Source organism: Chaetodon auriga, chromosome 23, assembly GCF_051107435.1.
Source record: "Chaetodon auriga isolate fChaAug3 chromosome 23, fChaAug3.hap1, whole genome shotgun sequence".
Classification (NCBI taxonomy): Eukaryota; Metazoa; Chordata; class Actinopteri; order Chaetodontiformes; family Chaetodontidae; genus Chaetodon; species Chaetodon auriga.
In genome coordinates, this window is record NC_135096.1 from 19,232,236 (window position 1) to 19,258,334 (window position 26,099).

The window sequence follows — 26,099 nt, forward strand, 5'->3', positions numbered from 1 at the left end:
CAGATTGATGAGATGATTCCAGTTTAACACTGACATCAATAAATTTCCATACAAAGTCCAGCAGCCTCGTTTACAGACGGACCCTGAATGCCTCATCAGTCACTGACGTAGACCTAATCTTCATTTGTGTCCGGATCCACCAGGTTTAATAATCACATCAAGATTCATGGATCATTTAATTTCCTGACGTCTGGGTGTCAAGCGAAGGCAACTTCTGTCGTCTGGATTTCTAAACGAGGCAATTACCTGAACAGGTGTCCCAAATAGCGCTCTGGCACCTGGACAGCTATTCTGCTACATGAAGAGGTGTTCTGATACCTGGACAAATATTCTGCTACCTGACCAAGTATCCTGCTACCTTCGAGTCCTCTCGCAGCCCCGCCCCCTCCGGGCCCTCCCCCGGCGGGGAGAGGGAGGCTGAGGCGGGCCTGTTGAGCCAGGGACTTTCCTGCCGGGTCCTGCCCGTCGCAGGCCTTCTCTCCTGGGTTGCAGGGGTGTGACCTGAGCCCTGGTTCTTCTCTTGGAAGGTGGGGGACGTGTCTTCTCCCTCCTCCCCCCCCTCCCCCTCTCTGCCCTGCTGTGGGGTGAAGGGGGCGGGGCTTGAGACGTCCTGCCCCGCCTCCTGACTGTGTCTTTTTTGTCAGACTGTGAGTCCCTACTGAGTGTGCTCAGGAGGAAACTGCTGGCGTGGCTGAAGGCGGTGTCTGATGACCTCTGACCTTTGACCCTGGAGGACCCTGCTGCCCCCTCCCCCAGCGGCCTGTCCGTGTTCAGGTCTGGACTCAGACTTCTGAACAGCTGACGGACGCAGGGTGGCGGCAGGCTGGAGCCGCGGCGCCACAGGAAGCCTTTAGGGGGATTCTTCAGGATGCGATTGCTGCTGGGGTCGTAGAACCGGACAGGAAGTCGTTTGTATTTGACCTTTAACCCCTGCAGATCCAGCGGACGCCTCTTCTTCCTGCAGCGTTTGGGGGCAGAGCCGGGTGCAGGTGTGTAGGTGGGGGCGGGGACTGAGGGGGAGCAGAGCAGGTAGACCAGAGAGGTGCGAGTCTGCAGAGGTGTGATGATGTTTGAGTATGACGGAGGAAGGTAGTGCCACATCTGTGCATCAGGAGTCCTCTCTGCTGCATCCTGATTGGCTGCAGGGACACTGATGGGAGGGGCTTCCGTATCCGCCTGACGGACAGCCGGGACGACCAGTCGGACAGTCTGAGTGCTGTGACTGACTTTGACCACCTGAAAGAACAAACACAGGTGTCATTTTTCTACCAACAGAAAATGACTCCAGATACTGAAACCTGTTCGTCATTCTCACCTGACACCTGGATGCCACTCTGAAGGCCCGCCTCTTTCTCCTCCTCCTTGTGATGTATGCTGAGTCATCTTCTTCACAGTCCAATAAGGGCAGGACGCCACTCTCTGGCTCCACCTCCTTGTTCTCGTCACGTTCCTTCTTGTTTTGGCTCCTCCTTCCGTACCTGACAGTGATGACATCAGCAGAAACACAAAAGTTCAGTGACTTTACTTGAAAATATAGTTTAAGTTCGTGTACTGCAGTATTTTACAGTAAGATTACATCCAGTGTGTTAAAAATCCAAAATACAAGCATGTGTGTTACAGAACAAGTCCACAGCAGTCGATCTAAGTATCAGAGTACAGTAAGTATCAGAGTACTGTAAGAATCAGAGTATAGTAAGAATCAGAGTACATGCAGAAGAGAGTCTATCACCGATGGTATGTTTTGTATGTAACAGTACAGGTGAGTCGATATCATACCTGGCCAGGGACTCGCTGTCGAAGTAGCAGATGAATCTCTGCCGTCTGAACTGCTGGACCAATTTGTCCACCTTCTCCTCGTCCTCCTGTTCAATCTGGGCCCAGGTTTTCCCCCTGAAGGATTCTGGGATATGTGCCGGCGCCGGCAGGACCTCCTCTATCGGCAGAGTCAAGAAACCCCCGAGCGGCCTGGCTCCGCCCCCCGCTCGCCGCTGGCTATGCAGGGCAGAGTCAAGCTGGTGCGAGTACACCTGGTCCTCCAGGTCCACCTGAACGTCCATCAGACGGCTGAGGTCCTGCTCGACTATCTTGCTCACCTGGGCAGGTGTTTGTGAGGGCAGTGTGTCACTGAGTGTTCGTCCTCGCTGTAAAACTGCCTGGAGAGAAATGTTCCAGCTTTACCACAAACCCAAAACAACAGAATCTCCGAAGCTGGTGCCGGACTGACTCTTACCTGTACAGGTGAGTCCCAGTCATCACTTTGTGTTTCCATGGAGAGGGGAAGGCTGAAGTGGAAGCTGTCCGTCTCCTCCTGCTGGCAGGTAGTGGAACTGAAGCCATAACAGCACATCTGGATCACCTGATGTCCAACATGAACGTAAAACATCGTTTAACCTTTTGCACATTTTACTTCACCTGTGAATCTGTTTGGCTTCACCTGCAGACTGCTGAAGATAAACAAGATGAACAACATCAACAACGACTGAACAGAAGGACAAACCTCCTCGATGGTCTGGTCCACGGGGTCGGTGTGGTCCGAGGAGAAAGCCTCCTCTTTATGAGCCTCCCTTCTCTCCTTCTGCCAGCTCAGCCAGGGCCTCAGCTCTGCAGGGGCCTGAGGGCCGGAGTCTGGACAGGGGGCCGGCCTCAGCTCCGCAGGGGCCCGGGGGCCGGAGTCTGGACGGGGGCCCGGCCTCAGCTGCGCAGGGACCTGGGGTCCGGAGTCTGGACAGGGGCCCGGCCTCAGCTCTGAGAGGGGCCTGAAGCTGAGGTCTGGACACATGTGGGGCGGTGAGGACGAGGAGTCACTGGTTTTCCTCCTGTTCGTCTTCCTGTGGGCCTTCCTGTGGACAGGGGGCGTGGCCTCCATACATGGAGGCTGGGTCTGTGTGTGTGACGAGCTTGTGTGCCCTGTGGCAACGGTTCCTCCTTCTTCCTGCTCTCTGATTGGTGCATCCATCTCCTGAATAGCCCCCTTTGTGATTCCAGATTGGCTGTGTGTGGGGTCATCTCTCTGCTGATTGGCCATCTGACAGGAGGCATCGTCGGAGCTAGGCAGGCGCTCACGGGTGCCAAGCGACCGGCTGTCGTTGTCAGAGTAACAGAGTTCATCAAGCTCCTCCCGCGGCGATGGAGGGGCGGAGACAGACGGGAGGTCAGCGTGAGACGGCCTGACGGAGACACAAACACATCACCAAACCAAACATACACAGGTGCATACGCACGCTGTTGCAGGGCAGGTGTGTTTAAATCACCTGGAGTCAGGTAACAAAGAGGTGTGTTTGTGTTAGTTACCTGGGGTCCTTGTAGAGGTGCGGGTGGTGCTGCTGGACGTCCAACAGGAAGCGCTCCAGCAGGGTCAGTTTGGTTCTAGTGCTGCTGGCAGAGGAGGTGGTGCTGGAGCCTCGGGAGGACGCCCGGACAGAATCCAGGTGTCTGAGACTGGACAGGTGCTGAGAAGACATGGATGATGTCATCTCTGTGCCATTAATTCTGATTGGACAGCTTCAGTTGTCAGATTCAGGTGGACAGATAGAGTCTGTGTCAGGTGTCCGTACCTGGTCCAGGTTGCTATAGAGGACTCTGCAGTACCCACAGTAACCCTGCCTGCTGGGCTGACACCTGGACGGACCCGGCTGAGACTCCACCCACATCCTGTCAGCCAGAGCGAGCAAGAAAAAACCTTTGAATCAGCATTCAGTTTTTAAAGGAACACCTTCTATGAACACTTAGATCCTCAAAGCTGAACCAGCTGAATGGAACATGTCCCGTCCCCTCGAACAACCAGCACTACGACCACACGTCCAGAAAGACTTTATGTATCACGTGTCACAACGAAATATGACAACAGGAGACAACGAGAGGACAAGGTCCAGAAACACTCAAACAGCTGAAAAAATTATTCAGTTCAAATCAATCTGCAAATATTCTGACCATCAACCAAAACTGGAAACAACTTGAAGCTTCTGGCTGTTTTTGATGCCTTTCTTTTGGTACGTGACAGTAAACTGAAGAAAACAAGACACCTGAAGACATTTGTCACGGTTACCAAACATTTCATAGACTAAATAAATCATTGATTAATCGAAAACATATTTGGCAGATTAAAATCACAATCAGTGCTGCGTTTTCTTAAATTCTGAGAAAACCGAATAGAGTTTGGTTGGTGGAGGAACCTTAAGACTTCCACCATCTCTGATCAGTAATGAGAATGATTAACAGGTAACTCACCTGCTTGTAGATTCAACCTTCCTCTGGTCATCTGAGACACACACACACACACACACACACACACACACACACACACAGTATAATCAGTGTGGTGAATGAAATATAAAATATGTGACTGTGATGGTGTTTGAGTTTTCACCTTCATCAGAGGAGTCTGACATCCTGCTGCTGACTGGAGATCTGAAAAAGGTTTTACATGTGATCACACATCAGCATCAGAGATTTTAAATACCAGATTTATTCTTTCATATTGAGAATATCACTGGGCAGCTACAGCTGCCTCAGGTTCAAACTGTGTGTTTTTACGTGTCGAGTCACATCAGATTTCATAGAGTATAATATGAGACATCCAAGCCAGAATTACTACTGAAAACTCTTAAGGTTAAAGAGAAAACCAAACAAATATGGCCACAAATATATGAGCAGCAGCACGCTGCGCGTTGAATAAAAGCTTAAAGTGATACAGCGGAGAAGAAATAATGTCGATTAACTAAAGTTTACAATAAAACTGAATTTTCATCAAATCAAATCTCACTTTTCTTCACAGCGTCTTTCTGCCTGATCTTTGTAGAAATGAGCACAATAACATTAACAGAGAAACATTAATTATGCCATGAGTCTCACCTGGAAGCAGTGCAGTCAGTGAGTTAACCGTCCAATCAGTGCACTCCATGCTGTAACCAACAGTAACCAGGTGAGCGATTCGGGTTGAGAGTCCATGAGCCTGAAGAAAGACGTGATTTAACAGGGTACATGCTAACAGCTGTTAGCATGCTCCTAATAACACAACAGCTGGAGAAAGAAATCAGAAATCAGAAATCTGAATGATGAAAGAGATTTACAGTCTGAAGTTCAATTAAAAGGAGACAACGTTCAGTTTGATGGAGGAACACGGGAACTTACTGATTGATTAATGTTTCTGTCAGTTTATAGAAATCTGCAGTTATGACTGATGACATCAAAGTGAAACGAAATCAGACGTGCTGCAGAAAATAAAGTGATGGATGAATCAGTTCATTAAATAATCTATTAGTCTGTAAGAAAACAATCAATCAGTCAATAGATGTGATCAGCGTGTCTGAACAGAGTCTGCTGCTGTCATCGACTTCTAATAGATTGATCACAACAAACCAATTCTTAATTTGAATGAATAATTAATTTTGGCTCTTTATCTCTGAAGGTTTGGAGACGTCCACATCACAGTCACAGAGCTCAGTTAAACTCCTGAACAAACATTTCACAGCTTTCAGGTCAACTCCCTGTGTTGTGATCGATTATTCATAGAAAATAAATGAGTAAATGATTAATCAGAATCTGCCCACTCTCTGACGTGGACCTATCAGAGTACAACTCCGCTGTGACTGGCTGATGCTCCACACTGCTCTCTGATTGGCTGGCTGTGTGAAGCTAACTAGCTGCAGCGCTAACATCTCTAGTTTAAACCCAGTTCATAAAAGCTGGATTAACACCGGGTTAACAAACACTCACAGTAACCATGGTGACTCCACTGACGGTGACGTGTCTCCACCGTTACAGCGGCTGTTAGCGTTAGCAGCCGGCTAGCTGTTAGCATGCTGTTAGACCGTTAGCTGAACAGCCGTCCGATAGAGAAGGTGATTGGCTTGTTCAGGTGAATGACCCACATACTGAATAATCGATAATCGATCCGTTTGATTACCTGCAGCTGTTTGCTTGTTGTTGTTTACTTTCACGCAGATTAAAATCTTCTTCCGTCGCGCGCTGCTCTGCCACTGTGTTTAGTTTCCGGTCTGGCTCTTCTTCTGCTGTTTAATCTCCTGCACAGCGGGAATTGTCTCACAACAGCAGCGTCATGCTGCCGCCGACAGGTCAGAAAGGAAACTACATAGAGTCGATGGACGAGTTTCAAACAGAACAGAAATATTTTAGGTTCTTCAGTCGTCACTGTTTGCCTCGATGGCAGCTTCATGACGTCGTCACCTGGCCTGATCCTCAGGTAACAGGTGAGACATGTCAGAAGACCATTTAGTGAAATTTCTGTCCATCATTAAGACGTGAAAGTCTGTCTAGAAAGTTTCAGGAACTTTGAATGTATCTTCAAGATCAGTCACAAAAAGCATCAAAGGCTCTGAAGAAACTGGTTCTCATGAGGACTGAACCAGGGCAGAAGACCAGGAGGTCCCTCTGCTGCAGAGAAGTTCATCACAGTCAGCAGCTTCAGAAATCAGCCATCAAGATGACAAGTCTGAGCGAATCAGATGATCGACGACTGAGAGCAAAGCTAAAGGAGGCTAACCGTGAAGAGATGTGAAATATCAAACATTTGCTTACGACATAAGTCCATGTGTTCTCTATAGTTCTGATTTCTGAAGTGTTCATCTACACCAAAAAAAAAAAAAAATCACCACAAAGCGTGTCCCACAGGTGCTGTAACAGTGAACGCAAGAAAATCAAGAAACATCAAAATGTTTTTGAATATCAGAAGTAAATTTAGAGTCAGAAGAACTTTCTAGACTTCTCATCGAACTGTTTTAGGTAAAACAAAGAAAAATTACTTTGGAACCTTCATGTCGGGAAATTAAACTGACCTAAAAGAGGAACAGGACCTCCTGTTAAGAACAGAATCAACAGATTTACAAACTCTGAACAGACCAGAAAAAGGAAAACAAACTGTCCATATTTCACATTTTGTCCCTGAACTCTGACTGGCAGGCTCTCCAATAAGCTGACAGTTTCTGAATCCACCCATCCAACACACCTCAGTCCGAAACTGGCGTCACGCCACCTGCTGGTAGAACTGAGACCTTCACAATAAAAGCAGAGACTCGATTCTGTTGAAGTGCTTTTTATTAACCAGATGTTTGTTTTCAGATCTTGTTGAAAGCAGCAACATCCATCGACTGAACGAAGTCCTCAAAAGCCGTGATGTGTTCCTCCAGGAGGTCTGTGCCCACCTGACAGGTGAGAAGTTACAACATGTTTTTAAAGGACAAACCCGACAAACCAAAGCCCAGAAGTTACATGTGCTCACCTTGTCATCTTCAACCACACAGCTGATCTGCAGCTTCTTGATGCCGTAACCCACTGGGACCAGTTTGGCTACAGAGAGGAAATAAAATGGAAACGCCTCAAACTGCAGAGCCAATCAATACGTATCAGTCAAATGAGAAGTGAACACGTCAGTTTGGAAACCATCAATAACTCTGCAGAGCTTTCAGATCTGAAAGTTTCATCTTATGTTCAGCCGAAAGATGGTGAGTTAGATCATCATCATTCTGTCTGCAGAGACTCGCCTGCTCCCATCGATCGATCGATCACTCGTCAATAACGACAGAGCCTATTGAATGTTACATTTTACTCTAACAAAAAAAAGAAAAAAGAAAAACTACTAAACTTTATAAATTACTCATGGAAAAATGGTGAAATTTGACATTTATTTTGATAAATTAGTGTCAAAAAAAAAATGTTACTGAGAACAGTTTGAAATATTCAAAATACTTGTACTCCACATAGATGTACTTTGTGTATCTTATTACTGTAGTTTTGGTACCCTCCACCTCAGTGTGTGCAGTACTGAACATAGTACAGTATGTGGTACTGTGTAGTTTTCTTACACTGTCCCCAGACCAGCCCGTCCATCTGAATACTGCGAACACACTCCTCCAGCTTGGCCATGTCTGTCTCGTCGTCCCAGGGCTTGACATCCAATAGGATCGAAGACTTCGCGATGAGGGTGGGCTCTGATGGAGGGGGAGGAGTCAGTTACCATAGAAACCGCTCAGCACCACAAACACTACTGGGAAGCCGAAGACTCTCTCAGGTAAACGAGGTGTCCATCAGGCGGTCAGCCGAAAGATGGTGATTGGTTAATCATCATGAAGAGTCAGCCAATCGGAGAACAGATGTCAGCTTGACATTACATTTTATCACGTCTATGACATGTCAGGTCTTGTCTGTTGGAATGTTTTTGTAATCATTCTGTGGATTCTGATCAGTGTTGTTAATAAATCATTCACTTGAGGAGAAGCGACGTGAACGAACTGCGTTTGTTTCCAGCAGACCTGAGATCAGACTACTGATCCGGTCTGATACGTGCTCTTTCTGATTTAACTTGATTCTAGACCTGATCGGTCACATGATGCGGGCACCTTATGCAGAGCATTTGTCCAATTAACTAATCATGTGATCGGCGTGTTGTAACATACTCTTGGCCTTCTTGGCGGCATATTCTGCCAGACGCTCCTCCTTCAGCCTGGCTGCCTCTGCGTCTTCCTGCAAGAAGTGAATCAGGGAATACTTGAGACAAGTCTAACAGAAACAACAAATAAAGTGTCTCAGTGACAGCACTGCGACCTCACCTCGTCGTCGGAGCCAAACAGGTCAATGTCATCATCATCATCATCGTCCTTTGAGGCAGGAGCGGAGCCAGAGGTGGTGTCAGCCACACCTGCAGGGCCATACTGACCCAGAGGCTTCTTCACACCTGGAAGACTGATGACAGCAGGGGGCGGGGCTTACTTCACTGATGCGTGGTACATGCAGGCGCGCCCGCCCGCACGCGCACACACACACACACACACACACACACACACACACACACACACACACACACACACACACACCTACCTGTTCTTCTGGCTCTGGTAGGACTTGATATGGTTGTACCAGCGGAGGGCGTGACACAGGTCTGCTGAGGGAGGGGATGAGATCGCGTCAAAGACCGCCACATCGGCCTGAGACGGGACGTACCTGAGGACAGGAGACATCATTAAACCCAGCCACAGGCTTTGTCAGCTCTTCACAGAAAATGCTAAAAATTTGCGAGGTTAGCTCCACTGATGTTAATCTGAAGCGTCATGATTTGAGTTGATGCTAACTTCTGATTTTGAGTTAATTCAGATTCTGTTCTCAGATCAGTAGAAATAAACGCAGCTGTTTTACAGACGTTCACTCATTTCCCTTCAGTCCGCTGATCTGGAACATGATGGCACGATGAAATGTCTGACCGACAGAACGATTGATTGACAAACTCTTCTGATTCACTGATTGGACGATCAGGCGAGGCCAAGTTTAGTCATTGATTTCTGTCTGTTGTCTTCAGATGAAACATACTGGCCAGAGTTTACTGACACACATCATTAAACTTCAGTTTGTACTGAAAGTGATTAATCAATCACATCTCGAAGAACACGTCCAGATGATTGTGAGAGCGTCCACCTGAAGGTGAAGCTCGTTTTGAAGAACTAGACTTCAGCGATCAGTGATCAATGACTGAACGTGCGCATTGCATGTGCACGTAACCTACAGTATCGTGACATCTATAATTTACATTTTCGTCCATTTCAACTGTTTGAATAAGAACATCAAAAATATTGGAGCTCACCTTTTAAAACCAAAAACGCGGTTTCAGACACACTTCAGATTATATTTTCAGGTTAAATTCTTACTGCTCTTATTTATATTTATTTTAAGTCTTTATCTGTATTTAAGTAAAAACGTGCTGCAGTTAAAACAGACTGTCCCACTGCATATTACGACACATAACAACATGGCGACAGTTAGCATGTTTGCACCATGTGGCTCGATGCTAACTAACACTAGCATAAAACTACTCTTCACAGCTACATCGACTAAAAATAAAACTAAACTTGACGCCTTCAGTTATCATTTCGCACTTCTTTCAGACTGAGCCGGATACACTTTAAAGCTTCCTGACGGCTTATTTTTCACATTTTAACTCTTAGTTCCGCTAACAGCCTGTTAACTAACTGTTAGCTCAGTGCAGAACCAAGATGGCCGCGCCGGCGGCAGCTGGCAGCGTCTCTGCAGCGGAGAAACGGAGCGGAGTTTTTACCGTTTTCTACCGGCACTACGGGACTTACCCCTCGATGTAGCTGCGGTCCAACAGGAAGTCATTTAGCACTTTGAGGCCGGAGGCTGATTTCAGGTCGCCGAAGCCCATGATGAAGAGGAACCGCTACGGAGAAAGAAGATTAAGACGCCGGCCGAGAAGCCAGAAGAAGGAGGGAGGATGCGGGAGGAGATGGCTTTATAGCCGGAGACAGACCCCTCCTCACCGTACACCGCTCCTCCTCCTCACCGATGACTTGGAGGAGGAAGATGATGAAGAAGGACGAAGATTCAGCCGTAAAAGAAATGTTTAAGAATAATGCTGAGATCACAGTGAAGAAGAAAAGGCAGAAAATGGAGAATCAGTCATTAAAAGCCATTTTAATAAAAACAAATAAAACAGGAAGCTGCAGTTTATTCAATTCTATTTTATTTATGATTAAAGCGAAAAACTTTCAACAGTTTGTGCAACATTTTAACTTCAGAGGATTTCGTCTGTCATTTTTGTTTCTTTGGTTATTTAGTTTCACATGAAAAGTGCTTTACATTATTATTATTATTATTATTATTATTATTATTATTATTATTCATAAAGTCTAAACTTTGGGTTGTTTTGCCTCAGCTCTCAAACACTTTTTTTTGCCATGAATTTGATTTCTTTTCCCTTTATTTAACATTTCATAAGAATTTGGGTTCAGGACCAGACTTCATCCTGAACACACCATCACACTTCCTTCGTTCCTGACGAAAATCGTGTGAATCTGTATTTTAAAATGTCTAACAGTGTTGATGCTCGTGATGCTTTTCCCTCAGTTTGACTGAAGAGAAACTTTCTCAGTGTTTGTTTTCTCTGATGGAAATTCTGACCTGTGTGAGCACTGATCTGCAGTCAGTCTGCAGATAACAGCAGCTGTAAATGTAAATCACCAGAGAACACAAACAAATGAGGTCTGTCCGATAAAGTTTTATTTGAAGAAAGAAAGATGGAGTGACGTCAAGAAACAGTCGTTTTCTTCTTCTCTGTCTTGAAAAACAGCCTCCAGACACTCAACCTGCCTCCAGCACAAAAATGTGGTCAGACCTGTCACACAGTCACATGACCTGCTCTGAATGAATGCTGCTCTCCTATTTGCTGACAGTGTGAATCAACCTGAACACACCTGAGAGATGTTAGACAGGTGAGTTTCAGTCAGACACAGAGCTGAGATCAGTCTAAAGGTTGAGTTTTATCAAAACTGGCCAAGAAGAAGAAGAAGAAGAAGAAGAAGAAGAAACAGAATTAGAGGGTCAAACAAGAAGAATCACATCTGCAGGATAGAAGAAGAGTGATGGGTCAAGCTCACAGCTCCACCTCTCCGCAGGTAAATCAAGGACACATTTTAACTCACCTGCCAGGCCCGTGTCCTCCATGTGTCACTGAGTATCTTTTATCTGGGACAGTTCTGTAGATACCAGTTCCAAACACTCTGAATGATTGTAATTGAATGAACTGGCAGCCAGAAGGTGAGCTGACTCCTTTAGCACGAGTGCAGACTGAAACAGAAGAACCAGGAGAAATGCTGCAAAACGCTGCAAAAGTTACTCATCCATGTTTCTGACAGTGAAGAAAATGACTTCCCTGAACTCTCATATGAACAGAACCAGATCTTTGACCTGTGTTTGTGTGTTCAGGTCATCCTGATGGGTTTGGACTTAGCCGGAAAGTCGACTCTGCTGGCCAGACTGCTGACAGGACAGGTGAGACTCCTCTGAACAGGATGTGAAAGAGTTGATATCAGTGTCTGTCAGGTGTGAATGTGATTATCTGTAAACTTCAAGGTGATGGAAACGTCACCGACCATCGGATTCAACGTGGGAACGTTGGACCTGGACAAGAAGACATCTCTGACTGTGTGGGATGTTGGTGGACAGAAGAGCATGAGACCCAATTGGAGGTAAATATAAAGCAGACACCACCAAACAAACAAACAAACAAACAAACAAACAAACAAACAAACAGAAATCATCTTCTGCAGGTATTACCTGGACGACTGTAAAGCGTTGGTTTTTGTGGTGGACAGCAGTGACCCAACCCGGATGCCAGAGGCCCAGAAGGCCCTGAAGAAGGTCCTGGGTGATGAGAAATTACAAGGAATTCCTCTGATGGTTCTGGCCAACAAGAAGGACATGCCAAACTCCATGACTATACGAGAGGTATGAAACCCAGCCCACACGACCAAAGAAGAACCCAACTTCTTTAACTGCTGAGAAAACTAATGACGCAAAGAGAAAGCTTCCACTTTTTCCACATAAAAGAAACCAAACAAATTAGTTCAGTTTAGAGCAAACCAGTCCAACCTGGTCCAGATAAACCGAGAATTAAATTGTAAAATAGGTCAACTGCAGTCCTAGAAAGTCTTAACCTGAAAGGAGCAATGGAGGAGGAAATATCCCAGCCGAGAGGGCCGGGGGTAAAGTAAAGAAGAAGCTTGCTAGTTAGGGAACAAGGAGAAATGAAGCTTCCTTATGAGGGAACAACCCTAACTGTAACCTACTATAGAACATGGTGAGAGGAAGCTTCCTCCGTTCAGGAGCAACCCAAACATTTACACCTGAACAACTACTGGATGGAACTTTTTCCTCTTCTTTTTCTCACCATGGTCTTCCTCCATCTCTCTTTCCATCGTCTTCCTCTTCCTGCCCCTCACAGATCTCCAACCAGCTGGATCTGCCCAGTTATGCCGACCGGTTGTGGGAGATTCAGGCCTGCAGCGCTCTGAAGGGACTTGGCCTCCAACAGGCCTTCGTGTCCATCAACAAACTCATCAAGAAGAGCTGAGAGGAGGAGGAGGACGACGAAGAGGAGGAGGTGTGGGGAACGGTTGGAAATGATGTGAAGGAGATGTTTAAAACTGTCAACATTTTTTATTTTAACTGAAGGAAACTACATAGAGATGTAATAAATATATAAAGATGCTTCATTGCGCCGTTAATCAAGTTTAAGAAAGTTCAAAGAAAAATCTCAGGTATTTTTCCTGTTAGCTAATTAAACTTACTATCAAATATTTCAGCCAATCAAAACACACTATTTTATCATCCAAATACTGTGAGGTAAAAGTAGAAGCACTCAGTCAATGTCAGACTTTGATTAATATGTTTCCAGATGCACAAATTAAAAGTCAGAAAATGAAAACATGAATCTGATTAATTTCTTAAGTATCTAAAGTGATTTAATTTATTCCATCATATTATTTTTACATCTCCTCAATGAAAAACAATGAAAATCACTTTCTGCTGCTGGAACACACGAGACTGAACTGAAACAAACAGTATGACAACATCTACACTCTGTAACCTGTTCAGGTGAACTCAGGTGTGTCCTGGCAGACTCTCCTGGTTCAAAGGTTCTGAGAACAAACCAGATTTGATGTCAGGTGTCCAATCAGTGCATCAGCTGTCAGTCATGTGACTTAATGTGGCTTCGTGTCTATGTGGATTTCAGTTCCTGGGGGTCCTGATCCTCCACAGACCTCTCCATCAGCTTGGATCAATGATGTTGATTGATTGGTTAACATTATACAGACAAACATCGTCGTCTCTACATCTTCTTCCTCATTACGTCGTCGTCCGGACTGAGCGTGTGCATTCTCCTGAGAGAGAACCAGGAGTGGACCAGCAGCAGAGCTGGGACCAGGACCCAAACCCCGTTAAAGAAGACCAGGTAGACCCACAGGTAGAGCCAGCTGGACGTGTTCAGGCTGGGACTGCCAACCAGCCAATCAGGGCAGAAGGTCATCCAGCCACCATAGAGCTCGCACACACTAAGAGCAATCTGCAGGAAGTGCCTGTAAAGATACAACTCATACATTCAGTACTGCATGTACTGTTACCTACATTGTCCTTCAGTACTGTGTGTCTGAGTGACAGTGAGTGGAGTCCTGTCTGTCGCACTTGTAGTTTTACCTGTAGTACTTGTCCTTCAGTACTGCATGTATGAGCAGCAGAGCGAGTACAGAGTCAAGAACCACTGTCAGAATTTCTATCGAGACGATCATCGGATCAGAAATCAACCAGCGATTGTCAGCTTTACCGTATTCCTTCCCTACAGACACAGAGACAGACAGAGAGACAGACAGGTGGAGACACACAGACAGACGGATACAGTTAAACTCCTGTACCTCAGACAGAAATACCTGCGTTTCTGGCTGAAAGTAAAATGAAGTATCAAAAAATAACTCATCCTGTCAGATAATCATAATCCAGTAAAAAGTACAATGTGCTTTAATGGAGTAAAGTAAAGTAACTCAAAATACTCAAAATACTCCAAGTCCAGAAAGTGAAGCTGAAAAAAAAAAACAAAAAACAAAAAACTTAAACTTAAACTTACAGAGTTCAGCCAGCAGACCCTCAGACGTCTCCACTGTCCCAATCAGAGACATGTAGACAAATGGACCCTCCTGAGGACAGACAATAAACAACCAGAGAATAAATAAATATTAAAAAACAAACAATAAATAAACACCCAGACACATGAAAATAAAATAAAAAAAAAACTGAGGAAAGATCAAGACACATGAAATAGGTCCTGATTGGTCATACCAGTGTCAGGTGGACGATGACATCATAGAAGAGCCACAGCAGGATCCACCTGTCCTCTGCAGAGCTCCGCCCACCATACCTGCATGCCAGCAGGGTGGCTGCTAACACCTGGATGCTACATGCTAACAGAGACAAGACAGAGACCAGAGAGAGGCCAGAGGGCGCTGCTGAGTCCATCTGCTGTGACAGAAGAAGAAGAAGAAGAAGAAGAAGAAGAAGAAGAAGAAGAAGAAGGAGGAGGATGGTTATGGTACTGTGGAGGCAGGATTACTACTACTTCCAGGACAGGCAGTATTCTGCAGTAGCACTCTCCTCAGACTGACCAGGACTCTGGATGAAGAATCAAAACCAAAGACTGTGAATGTGGAGGAACGAATCAGGCCACACCCCCACCCCGCCTTCGTCATTGGTTATTTTGGCTCAAAGCACCACCCCAAGCCCTCCCATTGGCCTCTGAGGAGAACACCCCACTCCCTGGCCCTGTGCCCTCCCACTGAGAGAGCAGAGGTCAAATGTCAGCAGAGTCTCAGTAGAAACCAGACCACATTCTGAAAACACCAGATTCTGCACTGACCCTCTGTAAGTTCTCCTCCTCCTACTGATAATGATGATTATAGTAATAGTAATAATGGGGAGTGTGATGATAGCAGTATGTTATCTGACTTACAAAAACATGTTTTCAAATCATACAAATAACTTCAAACACTGAAACATGAACAAACAGCCAAGACAAAGACACACACAAATAAATAAACATTAGAATTAACATATTCAACACTTGGCGGCACGGTGCCTCACAGCAAGGAGGTCGCTGGTTCGATCCCCGGGTTGGGCAGGGCCTTTCTTTGTGAAGTCTGCATGTTCTTCCCGTGCATGCGTGGGTTCTCTCTGGGCACTCCGGCTTCCTCCCACAGACCAAAAACATGCTCATTAGGTGAATTGGTGACTCTAAATTGTCCGTAGGTGTGAGTGTGAGTGTGAATGGTTGTCTGTCTGTGTGTTTGTCTATGTTGCCCTGCGATTGGCTGCCGACCGGTTCAGGGTGTACCCTGCCTCTCGCCCATTGCTAGCTGGGATAGGCTCCAGCCCCCCGCAACCCCAAAAGGGATACGCGGGTATAGAAGATGAATGAATGAATGAATATTCAACACTTCTGACCATTTGTTGATTATCAAATTAAAAATTCAAAGTAGTAGTTCTTTAATAACTCATCTGCTATGAAAAACCTATTTAAATACATGTTTCGAATAATCTGTTTTATCTCCAAACTGATGACAAAGAGCTTCACATTGAACAGAAAACAGCAATATTAAAATAAAGTAACCAGAAGTAATGAATGAAGTGAGGCAGCTGAACCACTGAAGAAGAGAGTTACTGTCAGTGTTCATCCAGCAGGAGGCGACACACTCCACACTGAGGGAATCTATGATCAAAGAAAACCTGTTCTTACTGATCGTGAAACGCACTGACAGCCCATCAGTGACAGGTGTGTTCATGTCAAACAGAGAACAATGAGGTCAAATTAATACCAGATTCACCACCTTCGTTAGACGAAAGAATCCCGTCGACTCTGGAAAGCTGCAGGTTTTCTTCAAAGTTTACTTGCCAGGACTTCCTGGTCACACCAGAACCATCAGGCTGCTCAGTCGAGATGTTTTATTGATTATTCTTCAAGTTAACAAGCGAGATTAACATTCCGAATCTGAACACCGAGTGTCAGGTGACTCACAGGTGTGATCAGGTGATCACATTCATTTATGTCACATTGACATGCGTTTGTATCTGGACCCAGATCCCAATTGAATGAATCTGAAGTGAAAATGCAGCAGGAGACAGGAACATGGTTAAACTGGATTTTATTGTTAATTGTCAGGGTTCAGGTGATTCTCACACACCTGGGATGTGACAGTCTGACAGGTAAAATGAGTCAAACAGGAAAAGTTCTTTGGCAGCAAAACTTTTTTAATTTGCATTAAAATAAAATGAAAAGGAAAGAAAAACAATGACTGACGACCTGAAACAACAACGATAAAATAGTTTGAAGCATCAGTTCGAATGAAACACGAGAGAGTGTGTCAGCCTTAAAACTCTGTGTATCGTCAGTATTTCTGAGTCTATCATCAATCTTTAGTCTGTGGATGATTCTGACTGGTTTCACAGATCAAACTGTTTGATCAGATTGATTGATAAGTTTATCATCACTGCTGCAGTTATTAGTACTTCTGTTAATAAGCATTTAAACTGACACCACACACACACGCACGCACACACACACACACACACACACACACAAACAGACAGAAAGGCTGTAAGAACTAAACAGATCAACTTATTGATAATTGGAAATCAAATTTTAAAATTTCAATCAAACACATTTCAGACAGCATTCAGAACTCATTTTAATCAGAGATATTTTAACAGACAGGGCCACATGGAGAACAACAGGAGAACTTTAAATGGACCCTAAGAAAAAGGCTTGTGCAGAACCTTGGTGGACCCTCAGCTGAAAATTAAGGGAACCTTAGAGGGGAACCCAAGTGGAATGTTAGAGAAACCTTTGGGGAACCTTGGAGGAAACAAAGGGGAATCTTAGTACATCTTAAAGAAACTTTGGAGGAACCTAAGGGGAACCCAGGGAACTGTTAGAGGAACCTTGGGATTACCTTAATGGAATGCTTGGAAAACCTCAGTGGAACCTTAGAAGACCAATGTTAGAGGATGTTGGGGTACCTTAAGAAAATGGTCATTTTCATGGATCTGTGTAGCATCATGTTCAAGTAATCACTGACTTCTGTGTGTTTGTGAGAACCTTTTCAGGGTGATTGACAGTTTCAGACTTTCAGTTGGGTTCCACTGATATTTCATTAATCATTTTGATCTGCTGATTATTCCACCTTTTTTTTTTTTAACAAAACGAGAATGAACCTAAAGAGGAAACTAAAAGGGATGTTTAACATGGAAAGAATTACTGTCCAGAAAAAGTGACGAATTTCTTTATTTTTTAGGCTTTCAGATCAGTTGAAGAATTAAATGTTAAAATTTTCCAACTTCATACAAAATTTTGACCTAAAAATTAATTTAACAGAGTGGAATACAAGTGCTTGTCTGATTTTTTTTTTTTTTTTTTTTTTTGCCTTTAACTCTTGATAAGTTTATATTTTCGAGATATGTAGGTGTCAGATTATCAGATATCTGAGCTCTCAAATTAACCTGCATTTGTGGAGGTTTATCAATAAAAGGAGTATTTATCGAGAACAAAACAGCTCTAAACTTTAAAGGAACAGTTCAGTTATTGACACCTATTCTGTTTCCTCTGAGAAAGTAAATAGCTTCATTGTTGCTGTTCAGACACCTGGTATCAATCCGAAGATCTGACTCTCACTTAGTGTTGAACTGTTCCTTTAATATTCTGCTCAGATCTGTTTTGTCATTCATGAACACACATGAATCTGAATAATAATGAATGTTTAGGATTCCTCCTCTTTCTCCTCCTCTGCTCCTCCCTCCTCTCCTTTCTCCTCCTGAAGCAGGGTGGAGGACAGAGCGTACTCCTGACTGACTCCCTCTGAAACCATAGACAGATCTGCCTCCACACCTGCCACCTCCTCACCTTCCCTCTCCTCCTCTATCAGCTCCCTCTCCTCCTCTGCCACCTCCGCTTCCTCCTTTATCTCCTCCTTCTCAGCTGGAGCCAGCTGGGCGTGGACCTCCGTGAAAGGGACCTCCTGTTCAGTGCTGGTCAGCGAGGAGAGCTTGATATCAGCCTCGGTAGTGACCAACTCGCCGGTCTGATCGGAGGCTTCCGGGGGCTGAGAGCTGGAGCTGCTGCGAGGCTGAAAACAGAGAAAGTCAGAGGTCAGGGGTCACAGGAAGTGGAATAGTACAGGCACTTTAGTGGAACCTTGAAGGAACTTTTGGTGAACTTTGAAACAATCTTAGCGGACCCTCTGTAAAAAATTTAGACAACCTCAAAGAGACTTCAGTTTAACCTTGTGTCAGAGGAAACTTTGGGTAATCTTGAGGGGAACAATCAGGAAATCTGAGGGAAACTTCATTCATTCATTCATCTTCTTTACCCGCGCATCCCATTTCGGGGTTGCGGGGGGCTGGAGCCTATCCCAGCTAGCAATGGGCGAGAGGCGGGGTACACCCTGAACCGGTCGCCAGCCGATCGCAGGGCTACATATACAGACACACAGACAGACAACTCACACACTCACACTCACACCTATGGACAATTTGGAGACCAATTAACCTAACGAGCATGTTCAGGAAAATATTAGAGGAATCTTGGGGGAATCTGGAAACATGGGAACCATCGTGGAATTTTAGGGAAAAACCAAAGGAACCTTTGGGGAGCTTTACTGGAGGTTCAGGGCAACATCAGACAGAACTTAGGAAAATGTGAACGAAGTGCTGGGGGATTGTTCTGGGACCTTCAGGTTACCTAAATTGGAGTGTTGACAAAACATTGAGGGTTTCTTTATATAATGATAGGGGAATTTATAACGTTTGACACTATTCAGATTCATGGAGTATAACCAGTGTGCAGTATCTTAGTACCTTCCTGATGCTGAATGTCAGGGGTGAAACCTTCAGGCTGGAGGTTTTCTGCTTGATCTTCTCGCGTTGCTCCTGAGAAACAATCTTTGTTCCAATCTTCGTCATCTTCTTCTCGATGTTCTGCCTGGAGAATGCCTTCTTCAGACTGTCGACCTGTAGAGAGTTCATCAGTAACACCTCTCTGTCTGGCTTTACATTTGTGTAACGATACAGCTGTTTGTGGTTCTTACCTTTTTCAGACTGGAGTGTTTCAGTTTCTCAGCTCTGGATTTCTCCATGTTCTCAAGGTCATGAGGCCACATCTCCTCATCCTCTAGTTCCGCCTCGAGTCCAACGTCCTCATCAGATGATAGGTCAATGGTCTGGAGTCCACTATCCTGCAAATGACTGCCTTCGACAACGCCCTGTACTGATTCATCGCCTTCTTCCAAAATCTCATCACGAGGGAAAGGAGGAGGATCCTTCACAAAAACACTGGAGGGGATCTCGTTCTCCTCCTGAAGGAGAGGAAGAGGTAAATATTAATATGCAAGAAACCTTCCCTTGAAAATGTTAAGAGGGCTTCAGTGGAAGTATATTTACAAGAATCTTTGAAGAACCTTAGGAGAGCATTAGGAGATCATTAAAGGAGTGACGGGAGAATATTAAGGGGACCTTGCATGCAGTATGTGTACACTGAGCTGCAGTAAAACAATAATTTCAAACAACAAAGACCTAGTATCCGAACAATAACACAAACAGGAAGATAGAGTCCAGGCAGCAGAGCTGACAGCTTCCAGAAAGGATTAAAGGGTTAAAAAGCAGAACTGACGGGGAACCACACCCACTGAGGAATGCTGGGTATTTTAGGGAGGACAGGAATGTTTAGTGTTGGTGAGATAGAAAACACATGTATGCACTGATACTGCAGTTCTGACGAGCTGGTTGGAAAACATGTACAGTTAGCAGAAATTAACTACAGTTTCAATGCAGACTTACTGTAGAATTTGTAACAGTACCACTACTATTGCAGTATCAGTAGAGGACAGTCACACATCATGTGCTGGTTGATTAACGTTCATGTCTCAGGTCAAGCAGGATACTTTAACACATCTCTTATGATGTTAGCCGTACTTACTGTTACTGATGTGTATTTGGACTGTATCTGTGCTCACCTGTACTGGCTCTCATCATAGAGGGAGAACAGCCAAAACTGAGTTGACTTGGTCTTTAGTTACCTGTTGTTGCTTGTAATTACTTTTGGGTACCTGGAGTTACTTGTTACTTGTTACCTGTCATCTCCTATAGTCACTTGTAGTTATCTGTAGTTGTGTGTAGTTGTCTTTAGTTACCTGTCATGTCCTATAGTTACCTGTAGTTGTGCGTAGTTATTTGTTGTGTCCTGTTCAGTACAGACCTGAGAACAGCTGATGGACTTAGTCACTGACTTCATCATAACAACAACTAGATCTCACTCTGACCTCAGTCTCTGTACAGTTTTTCCAGTTCATTTCCTGCAGCAGCTGATGACCAAATTAGGTCACAGACTGAAAATCACCAACAGACAAAGATAGAGAACAAATGGTGAACGGACTGTGTTTATACAGAGTTTCTACAGTACCGACCAATGAAAGTCTTTTACAACACCTCACACGCACATTTACACACCGGGAGCAATTTGAGGTTCAGTGTTATGGAGAACTTTTCTGATAGAGAACATTGCTGCTCAGAACTTTATTGATGGAGAAAAATGTGTATGTAGACTCATTTCTGAAGGGATCTGGGTTGTAAACTGTTCAAAGGGTTCAAACCTCTGGTAAGAAACACCATCCTTCACGTATGGAGAACTTCCTCAGCAGCTGGAACTGTTCATGTTCAAGTTTCCAAATTTTTTCTGAGCACTTAAAGCACTTAACTTCTCATCAATGTTTGCTTGAAAGTTCAGACTGAAAGTTAATCGTTGCCCCTTGAGGCAGCAGCTGGCAAAACAATCTCAACACAAGGTTGATTTAGTAGCTGTTCTGGAGCTTTCAGTTGGACAGTTTACATTTCAAGATTTGAGACAAGGTCTGCCATGGCTGATCTGTAAATGTCTGAGAGAAGTTTCTGGCTCCTGGTGAAAAACCCTCAGGCCTGGAAGAGACCACAGAGGACTTCTAAGTGGATAAATGGGTGTCTCAGTCGGAGAAATCTCTCTGTGCTGAGGTGGCATCCTGGTCCACATTTCATAGTCAGACTATACCTGACATCTGACCTCTGACCTGACCCTCTCACTGTGTTTTCATCAAACTCACCTGGAAGATGAGGACTTTGAAGTTATTTCTGTTGATCAGGTGGGCATGATTCGCCTCCAGTTTCTTCACCTGGACACCCTGACGCTCCATCTTATCACGAACCTGCAGAAACACAACCAGCAGTTTAAACTTGAGTTCAAATCTACCTGACAAGTGAAATCTACCTGACAGGTTAAATGTACCTCCTTCATGGTGACGGACAGTTTACGGCTCTTGTCCAGCAGTTTGCTGACAGTGTTGGAGGTGTGACTGTGGCTCTTGGACAGTTTGGTCATATCAGCCTGGATCCCTCTGACCACGCCCTCCATCTCCACCTGATGCACCTGAAATACAACCAGCCAACAAGCAGATATCAGCCTGGATGCTGATTCACTCAACAGTTCAGTGTGAGGAAGCAGAGAAAAGTTCATCTCTATTCAAATGTACAGCCTGGTGACAGCCAATCAGCTGCTTCAGATTCCCTGTGAAGTGGAAATGTGCTCTTGTTTTAATGAGAAAAGAGGATGTGATGTCATTTGAAATTAATCTGCTCCTCTTCAACAAATATTTGATATTTGGGTGTTAGTAAAATACTGTGGCTGGAGAGCTAGCTGCTAAGATGCTAGCTCACCAGGATCACGCTAACACTAATCAGTCACAATTTATCTTCTGCTGGCATTCTGTTGTCAGGACAGTAACTGTGATTTGAGATATAACCTTCCTCAGAAATGATTTCCTTCAGTATTTCCTGGTGCCCGCTAGTTTTTCCTTTACAGTGTAGTATTTGTGCCGACCAGTGTCTGTGTGGATCTGCTGAGGAGCTTTAATCAAGTTTTTAACGGTCTACAGACACAGTTCACCTGCAGAAGCAGCTGGTAGTTCAGCAGCCGAGTTTAGTCCAAACAGACAACCATTTCTGCATCTCTTCATTAACCTTCATTCAAACTGCTGAAGCAATGTTGCTTCATGTCCAGACTGTCATTGATTATCTGAAGGTCTGAGGACTGAAACGTGGCTCTTAAAGTTTGTAGAGATGATGGACACTGTTTGTGACACCTCAATAAGTCTTTGTGCTGTTGCTACCTGTTGAGGTTTTGAGATGACATCATGCTTTGATTCTGTTTTCCATTTGCTTCCTGAAGCTGGTTTGGTCAGTATTGCTGCAGCGAATGCAAGTTCATTTTGCCTCTTTAGTGTGGACAGTTAAGCTTGGTTTAGGCTTCTGCGTCGCGGCGACGCCGTACCTACGCCGTCGACGCAGACCCCTACGCGGACCCTACGCCGTAGCCTCACACGCACCTCCAAAAAATCCTGACTACGCGTCGCGTCGACGCGTAGTGACGTGAACGTCGAGGACTGTGATTGGTCCGTTCAGAACGTAATTTTCGGTTCAGTCGCAGCCCTATGGTCGCAGCACAACAACACCGCCATTTTCAAAGTTTCTGTGGTGAGAGCTACAAGAAAAACTGGACCAAGCCGAAGAAAGAATTATCGAGGAGGTACGCAAGTACGACCACCTCTACAACTCCTCTTCGCGGCAGCAAGAGCCCCCCGAAACCATACAAAGACACAGCCGCACCCCCCTAGCGGCTTGGCGGTGAATTGCGGAGCAACGCGTTCCCTCGACGCAGAACTACGAATGCTCAGTGACGGCGTAGGGTGTACGCCGTAGGTACGGCGTCGTCGCGACGCCGAAGCCTAAACCAAGCTTTAGTTTTCACTACGAGTGCCAGTGAGCCCAGAATTGGGTTCTTCTGGTTGTCTGTTGATGCTTTGGTGTTTATAGGGACAAATCCTTCATATTTCTGACTGCTGTTAACCTGTGAAATGTGTTTAAACTGTCAATTTGGTCATTTTGAAGTCATTTCTTCCTTTTAGATACTTTTGAAAACGTAGGTAACGTGAATGTTGCCTGATCGTCTGTTATTCTGGAGCCAGTTTGACAGAAAACCTGTACAAACATGTCATTCAAGATCACTCTGAACTGGAAACCACAATCAACACAACTACAGTAACAGGAAGCTGCTCCAGAGTTTTAGTTTTCAGCCAAATGCTTTGTTAAAAATGCAGCCAAATGTCAAACTTGTGAAATAATGGTTGTTTTCTGGGCAACTATCAAACTGTGTCTTTGTCAGCCAAGAGCTTTAGCTGAAGCATCAGACTAAGACAAACTTGTCAGGAATCAACACTCACAGCAGAGTTACATATATGCTAACGGCTTATTTAACCTGCAGCTATGAGCCTTTTGGGTCATGTGACGTCTGAATATAATATGAAAACAGATATTTGAATTCAAAACATTCATTAAACAAACCAGAGAAACACACAGACAAAGAGAGAAGATGGAGAGAGAGCAGAAAAGATGAAAACTGACTGGACTTGTTCCCTAAAACTGATTCTGAAGCAGACCGAAAATGTTTGTAAGTCAACAGTAGCAGTGAAACCATCAGGACAAACAAGTGTGGACTGTTTCTCTTGCCAGTTACACAAAGAGTCGACTGACACAAGCAACAGGACAGAAAAATGTTCATGGCAAAACAAATAGCAGTTACAGTTGTGGTTAAATCAGATGCTTTTCTGGTCCTGGCAGACCTGAACCTGGAAGCTTCTCTGTGCTGTGACTTTATTCAGCTGAAGCTGAAGTTGACTGACAATAAACTGAGTGTTTTTTTTTTTTCTGTAAACTTTGGTTTGGACAAATTTTCTGGGGCCCTGAACCTGGAAGTCTGTACTGCTGTCTATTCTGGACTGAGTAGTGGTATCTGTGCTGGACTTCCATGCTCAGACCTGATGTTGAGGTGGTGCCCCACCCCTGGCTCACCTCCATTTTGTTCTGGTTTTCCTGCACGGCATCAAGCATGTTGACCAGTTTGTCCAGCAGAGTGAGGACCGTGATGGCGTTGACGGGACCCTGACTCATTGTCTCAGGGTCGAATCCGGCCAAGGGAGACGAGGGGGAGGCCTGGTTCTCCTCTGGCTGGTCCTGCTGGTCCAGATAATCCTGGTTCTGGGATGGGACCAGCAGGTCCTGGCTCTGATGGGTTTCAGTAGTCACCATGATGGCTCTGGTCTCACACATCAACTTAAAGTCGAACCAAAAACACAAAGAACACCAGAAAGTTTTCCTGCTATAGAAAAACTCTGGAAACTCTACTTCCCCCGCCCACTGTGTGTGTTTGTGTGTGTGTGTGCGTGTGCCTATGTTGGGCTCTGATTGGTTGGCTCATAGGAAAACTTTCCAGCTTACTTCCCAGTGTGGAAACATCCACACCTTTAACTCCTTCACTCCCACAGCTAAAGCCTTCAATAGGCCTTCATGGCAGTGACTTTAAATCCAGAAAACAAAGCTGAGAAGAGTTTCATTAAAGCTCTGTGTGAGAAAAATGACGGGGAACAATGAAAGACGTTTAAGAAAGAAAAATATTCTGTCAATATAATTTTAAATATTTCTATCAATAGAAAATCAAACGTAAGATGAGTAAATTACAAGTAATAAAAGATTAATTCAAATCAAAAAAGTAAAAATGCCACAGTGAATAAAATCTGATTTGATAAATCATGAATTAAATCAACAATTTCATCATCAGAAAAGTACAAATGAAATAAACTAATAAGCAGCATGTAAACTTTATCATGACATGAGTTGTATGAAAGGGTTAACTCTCTCTCTGTCCACCTCGCCCAGACGTCAGAGGTCTATTACCATGACGATCGGGCAGGAGGGGTCTGTTACCATGCCGACTGTGTTTGTGTGTGTGTGTGTGTGTGTGTGTGTGTGTGTGTATGTGTGTGTGAGTGAGTGTGTGAGAGAGACTGTGAGTGCACGTCTCTCGCCCTCTCTCTCTCTCTCTCTTCCTCTGTGTCAACGTCTCTTCCTCTCTGTTCATGGAAAACTGGCTTGTTTCCTTGCATGAAAGGACACTTCACCCCACACAGAACAACAATACAACATTTAGAACCATTTAGAACCGTGCTCGTCTGACTGAAAGTGAATCTGAACTCTACAGTTTTCACTGAAACAATTCCAATTCCAATTCCAATTTGTCATTTGGGCAGACGCTTTTGTCCAAAGTGACGCACACGTGAAATTTTCATACAACACAAGCAAGGTTCTAGACAGGAGAGAACAACAAGAGTAAGTGCCCTAACACAACTTTCTGCTCCAACTGGACATAGGTGGTACAAGACAATGCTACAAAGTAGTGCAAAAAGTGCATAGAGTTGATAGTTGTTTTTTTGTTTTTTTGTAAAGAGCAAGGTGTTCAGTAAAGAGAAACAAAACATTAAAAGTATTAAACCTGAAGATGTTTCACTAACTGACTGTTACTGGTTGATTTTTCTTTCATTCTGGAGCCTTCAGTCCTGTTTGTAACGGTAGACATTAAAACTTGGCAGATTTTAGTGGATATTGGTGGAAAATTTGGCTGTAGTTTGAGGAACCTAGTTTTTGGTTGATCCAGAACCTTCAAGGATTCTAAACTAAAATTGGTATGAAATGTAAAAAGTATTAGAAAAAAAATGGAGAAGCTATGAGGGAACCTGAAGGGAACCTTAGGGCAATCACAGAAGAACCTTTGAGAGATCTTGGTGGAACTACAGTGGAATCTCAGGGTAACCACAGGGGAATGCTTGGACAACTTCAAGGTACTG

At 44.6% G+C, this 26,099-nt stretch overlaps 5 protein-coding genes across 8 annotated transcripts; 1 reads left to right on the forward strand and 4 right to left on the reverse strand.

The window, feature by feature from the left end:
• Window positions 1–354: 354 nt before the first annotated feature.
• zdbf2 (zinc finger, DBF-type containing 2) lies at window positions 355–6,026 on the reverse strand. 3 transcript variants are annotated; one of them, XM_076723231.1, is made up of 11 exons: window positions 5,906–6,026; window positions 4,852–4,951; window positions 4,367–4,407; window positions 4,228–4,258; window positions 3,555–3,651; window positions 3,292–3,449; window positions 2,498–3,167; window positions 2,231–2,356; window positions 1,777–2,153; window positions 1,316–1,478; window positions 355–1,236 (listed from the first exon to the last, which is right to left on the reverse strand). In XM_076723231.1, the coding sequence occupies exons 3-11, from the start codon at window positions 4,386–4,388 to the stop codon at window positions 355–357; spliced, it is 2,526 nt and encodes an 841-aa protein (XP_076579346.1). In that variant the 5' UTR covers window positions 4,389–4,407; window positions 4,852–4,951; window positions 5,906–6,026. The 3 variants fall into 3 exon arrangements, with proteins under 3 accessions (XP_076579346.1, XP_076579349.1, XP_076579348.1); XM_076723234.1 differs by having other exon boundaries at window positions 2,498–2,611; window positions 2,708–3,167; window positions 4,852–6,010; XM_076723233.1 differs by having other exon boundaries at window positions 5,716–6,009.
• Window positions 6,027–7,035: 1,009 nt separating this feature from the next.
• Window positions 7,036–10,304, reverse strand: eef1b2 (eukaryotic translation elongation factor 1 beta 2). Its single transcript, XM_076723235.1, has 7 exons — window positions 10,089–10,304; window positions 8,833–8,955; window positions 8,565–8,697; window positions 8,412–8,478; window positions 7,821–7,946; window positions 7,238–7,305; window positions 7,036–7,160 (listed from the first exon to the last, which is right to left on the reverse strand). The coding sequence occupies exons 1-7, from the start codon at window positions 10,166–10,168 to the stop codon at window positions 7,074–7,076; spliced, it is 684 nt and encodes a 227-aa protein (XP_076579350.1). The 5' UTR covers window positions 10,169–10,304; the 3' UTR covers window positions 7,036–7,073.
• A 543-nt stretch (window positions 10,305–10,847) lies between these two features.
• arl11 (ADP-ribosylation factor-like 11) lies at window positions 10,848–13,153 on the forward strand. Of its 2 annotated transcripts, none has more exons than XM_076723739.1 (5): window positions 10,848–11,234; window positions 11,728–11,793; window positions 11,875–11,990; window positions 12,072–12,249; window positions 12,746–13,153. In XM_076723739.1, exons 2-5 carry the CDS (start codon window positions 11,737–11,739, stop codon window positions 12,872–12,874), a joined length of 480 nt encoding a protein of 159 aa, XP_076579854.1. In that variant the 5' UTR covers window positions 10,848–11,234; window positions 11,728–11,736; the 3' UTR covers window positions 12,875–13,153. The 2 variants fall into 2 exon arrangements, with proteins under 2 accessions (XP_076579854.1, XP_076579853.1); XM_076723738.1 differs by lacking the exon at window positions 10,848–11,234 and adding an exon at window positions 11,246–11,417.
• Window positions 13,154–13,239: 86 nt separating this feature from the next.
• ebpl (EBP like) lies at window positions 13,240–14,986 on the reverse strand. The gene is made up of 4 exons (XM_076723737.1): window positions 14,635–14,986; window positions 14,423–14,492; window positions 13,999–14,137; window positions 13,240–13,880 (listed from the first exon to the last, which is right to left on the reverse strand). The coding sequence occupies exons 1-4, from the start codon at window positions 14,809–14,811 to the stop codon at window positions 13,634–13,636; spliced, it is 633 nt and encodes a 210-aa protein (XP_076579852.1). The 5' UTR covers window positions 14,812–14,986; the 3' UTR covers window positions 13,240–13,633.
• A 1,487-nt stretch (window positions 14,987–16,473) lies between these two features.
• cavin2b (caveolae associated protein 2b) lies at window positions 16,474–24,659 on the reverse strand. Its single transcript, XM_076723970.1, has 6 exons — window positions 24,271–24,659; window positions 21,653–21,793; window positions 21,471–21,572; window positions 19,428–19,694; window positions 19,198–19,350; window positions 16,474–18,467 (listed from the first exon to the last, which is right to left on the reverse strand). Exons 1-6 carry the CDS (start codon window positions 24,526–24,528, stop codon window positions 18,102–18,104), a joined length of 1,287 nt encoding a protein of 428 aa, XP_076580085.1. The 5' UTR covers window positions 24,529–24,659; the 3' UTR covers window positions 16,474–18,101.
• Window positions 24,660–26,099: the final 1,440 nt, after the last annotated feature.

Excerpts from the sequence above, each read along its gene's own strand:
- zdbf2 (XM_076723231.1), bottom strand. The coding sequence starts at position 4,388 with ATGTCAGACTCCTCTGATGAAG. Across the intron at positions 3,168-3,291 it reads CACCTCTACAAGGACCCCAG|GCCGTCTCACGCTGACCTCC; the intron begins GTAACTAACACA and ends TGTCTCCGTCAG. Across the intron at positions 2,154-2,230 it reads ACTGGGACTCACCTGTACAG|GCAGTTTTACAGCGAGGACG; the intron begins GTAAGAGTCAGT and ends ATTTCTCTCCAG.
- eef1b2 (XM_076723235.1), bottom strand. The coding sequence starts at position 10,168 with ATGGGCTTCGGCGACCTGAAATCAGCCTCCGGCCTCAAAGTGCTAAAT. Across the intron at positions 8,956-10,088 it reads GACCGCAGCTACATCGAGGG|GTACGTCCCGTCTCAGGCCG; the intron begins GTAAGTCCCGTA and ends TCCTGTCCTCAG. Across the intron at positions 7,947-8,411 it reads TGCCGCCAAGAAGGCCAAGA|AGCCCACCCTCATCGCGAAG; the intron begins GTATGTTACAAC and ends CCCCTCCATCAG.
- arl11 (XM_076723738.1), top strand. The coding sequence starts at position 11,385 with ATGGGTCAAGCTCACAGCTCCACCTCTCCGCAG. Across the intron at positions 11,794-11,874 it reads CCAGACTGCTGACAGGACAG|GTGATGGAAACGTCACCGAC; the intron begins GTGAGACTCCTC and ends GTAAACTTCAAG. Across the intron at positions 11,991-12,071 it reads AGCATGAGACCCAATTGGAG|GTATTACCTGGACGACTGTA; the intron begins GTAAATATAAAG and ends CATCTTCTGCAG.
- ebpl (XM_076723737.1), bottom strand. The coding sequence starts at position 14,811 with ATGGACTCAGCAGCGCCCTCTGGCCTCTCTCTGGTCTCTGTCTTGTCT. Across the intron at positions 14,493-14,634 it reads TCATCGTCCACCTGACACTG|GAGGGTCCATTTGTCTACAT; the intron begins GTATGACCAATC and ends GTCTGTCCTCAG. Across the intron at positions 13,881-13,998 it reads CTGAAGGACAAGTACTACAG|GCACTTCCTGCAGATTGCTC; the intron begins GTAAAACTACAA and ends GTATCTTTACAG.
- cavin2b (XM_076723970.1), bottom strand. The coding sequence starts at position 24,528 with ATGTGTGAGACCAGAGCCATCATGGTGACTACTGAAACCCATCAGAGC. Across the intron at positions 21,794-24,270 it reads AAAACCAGAACAAAATGGAG|GTGCATCAGGTGGAGATGGA; the intron begins GTGAGCCAGGGG and ends GTTGTATTTCAG. Across the intron at positions 19,695-21,470 it reads TCAAAGTCCTCATCTTCCAG|GAGGAGAACGAGATCCCCTC; the intron begins GTGAGTTTGATG and ends CCTCTCCTTCAG.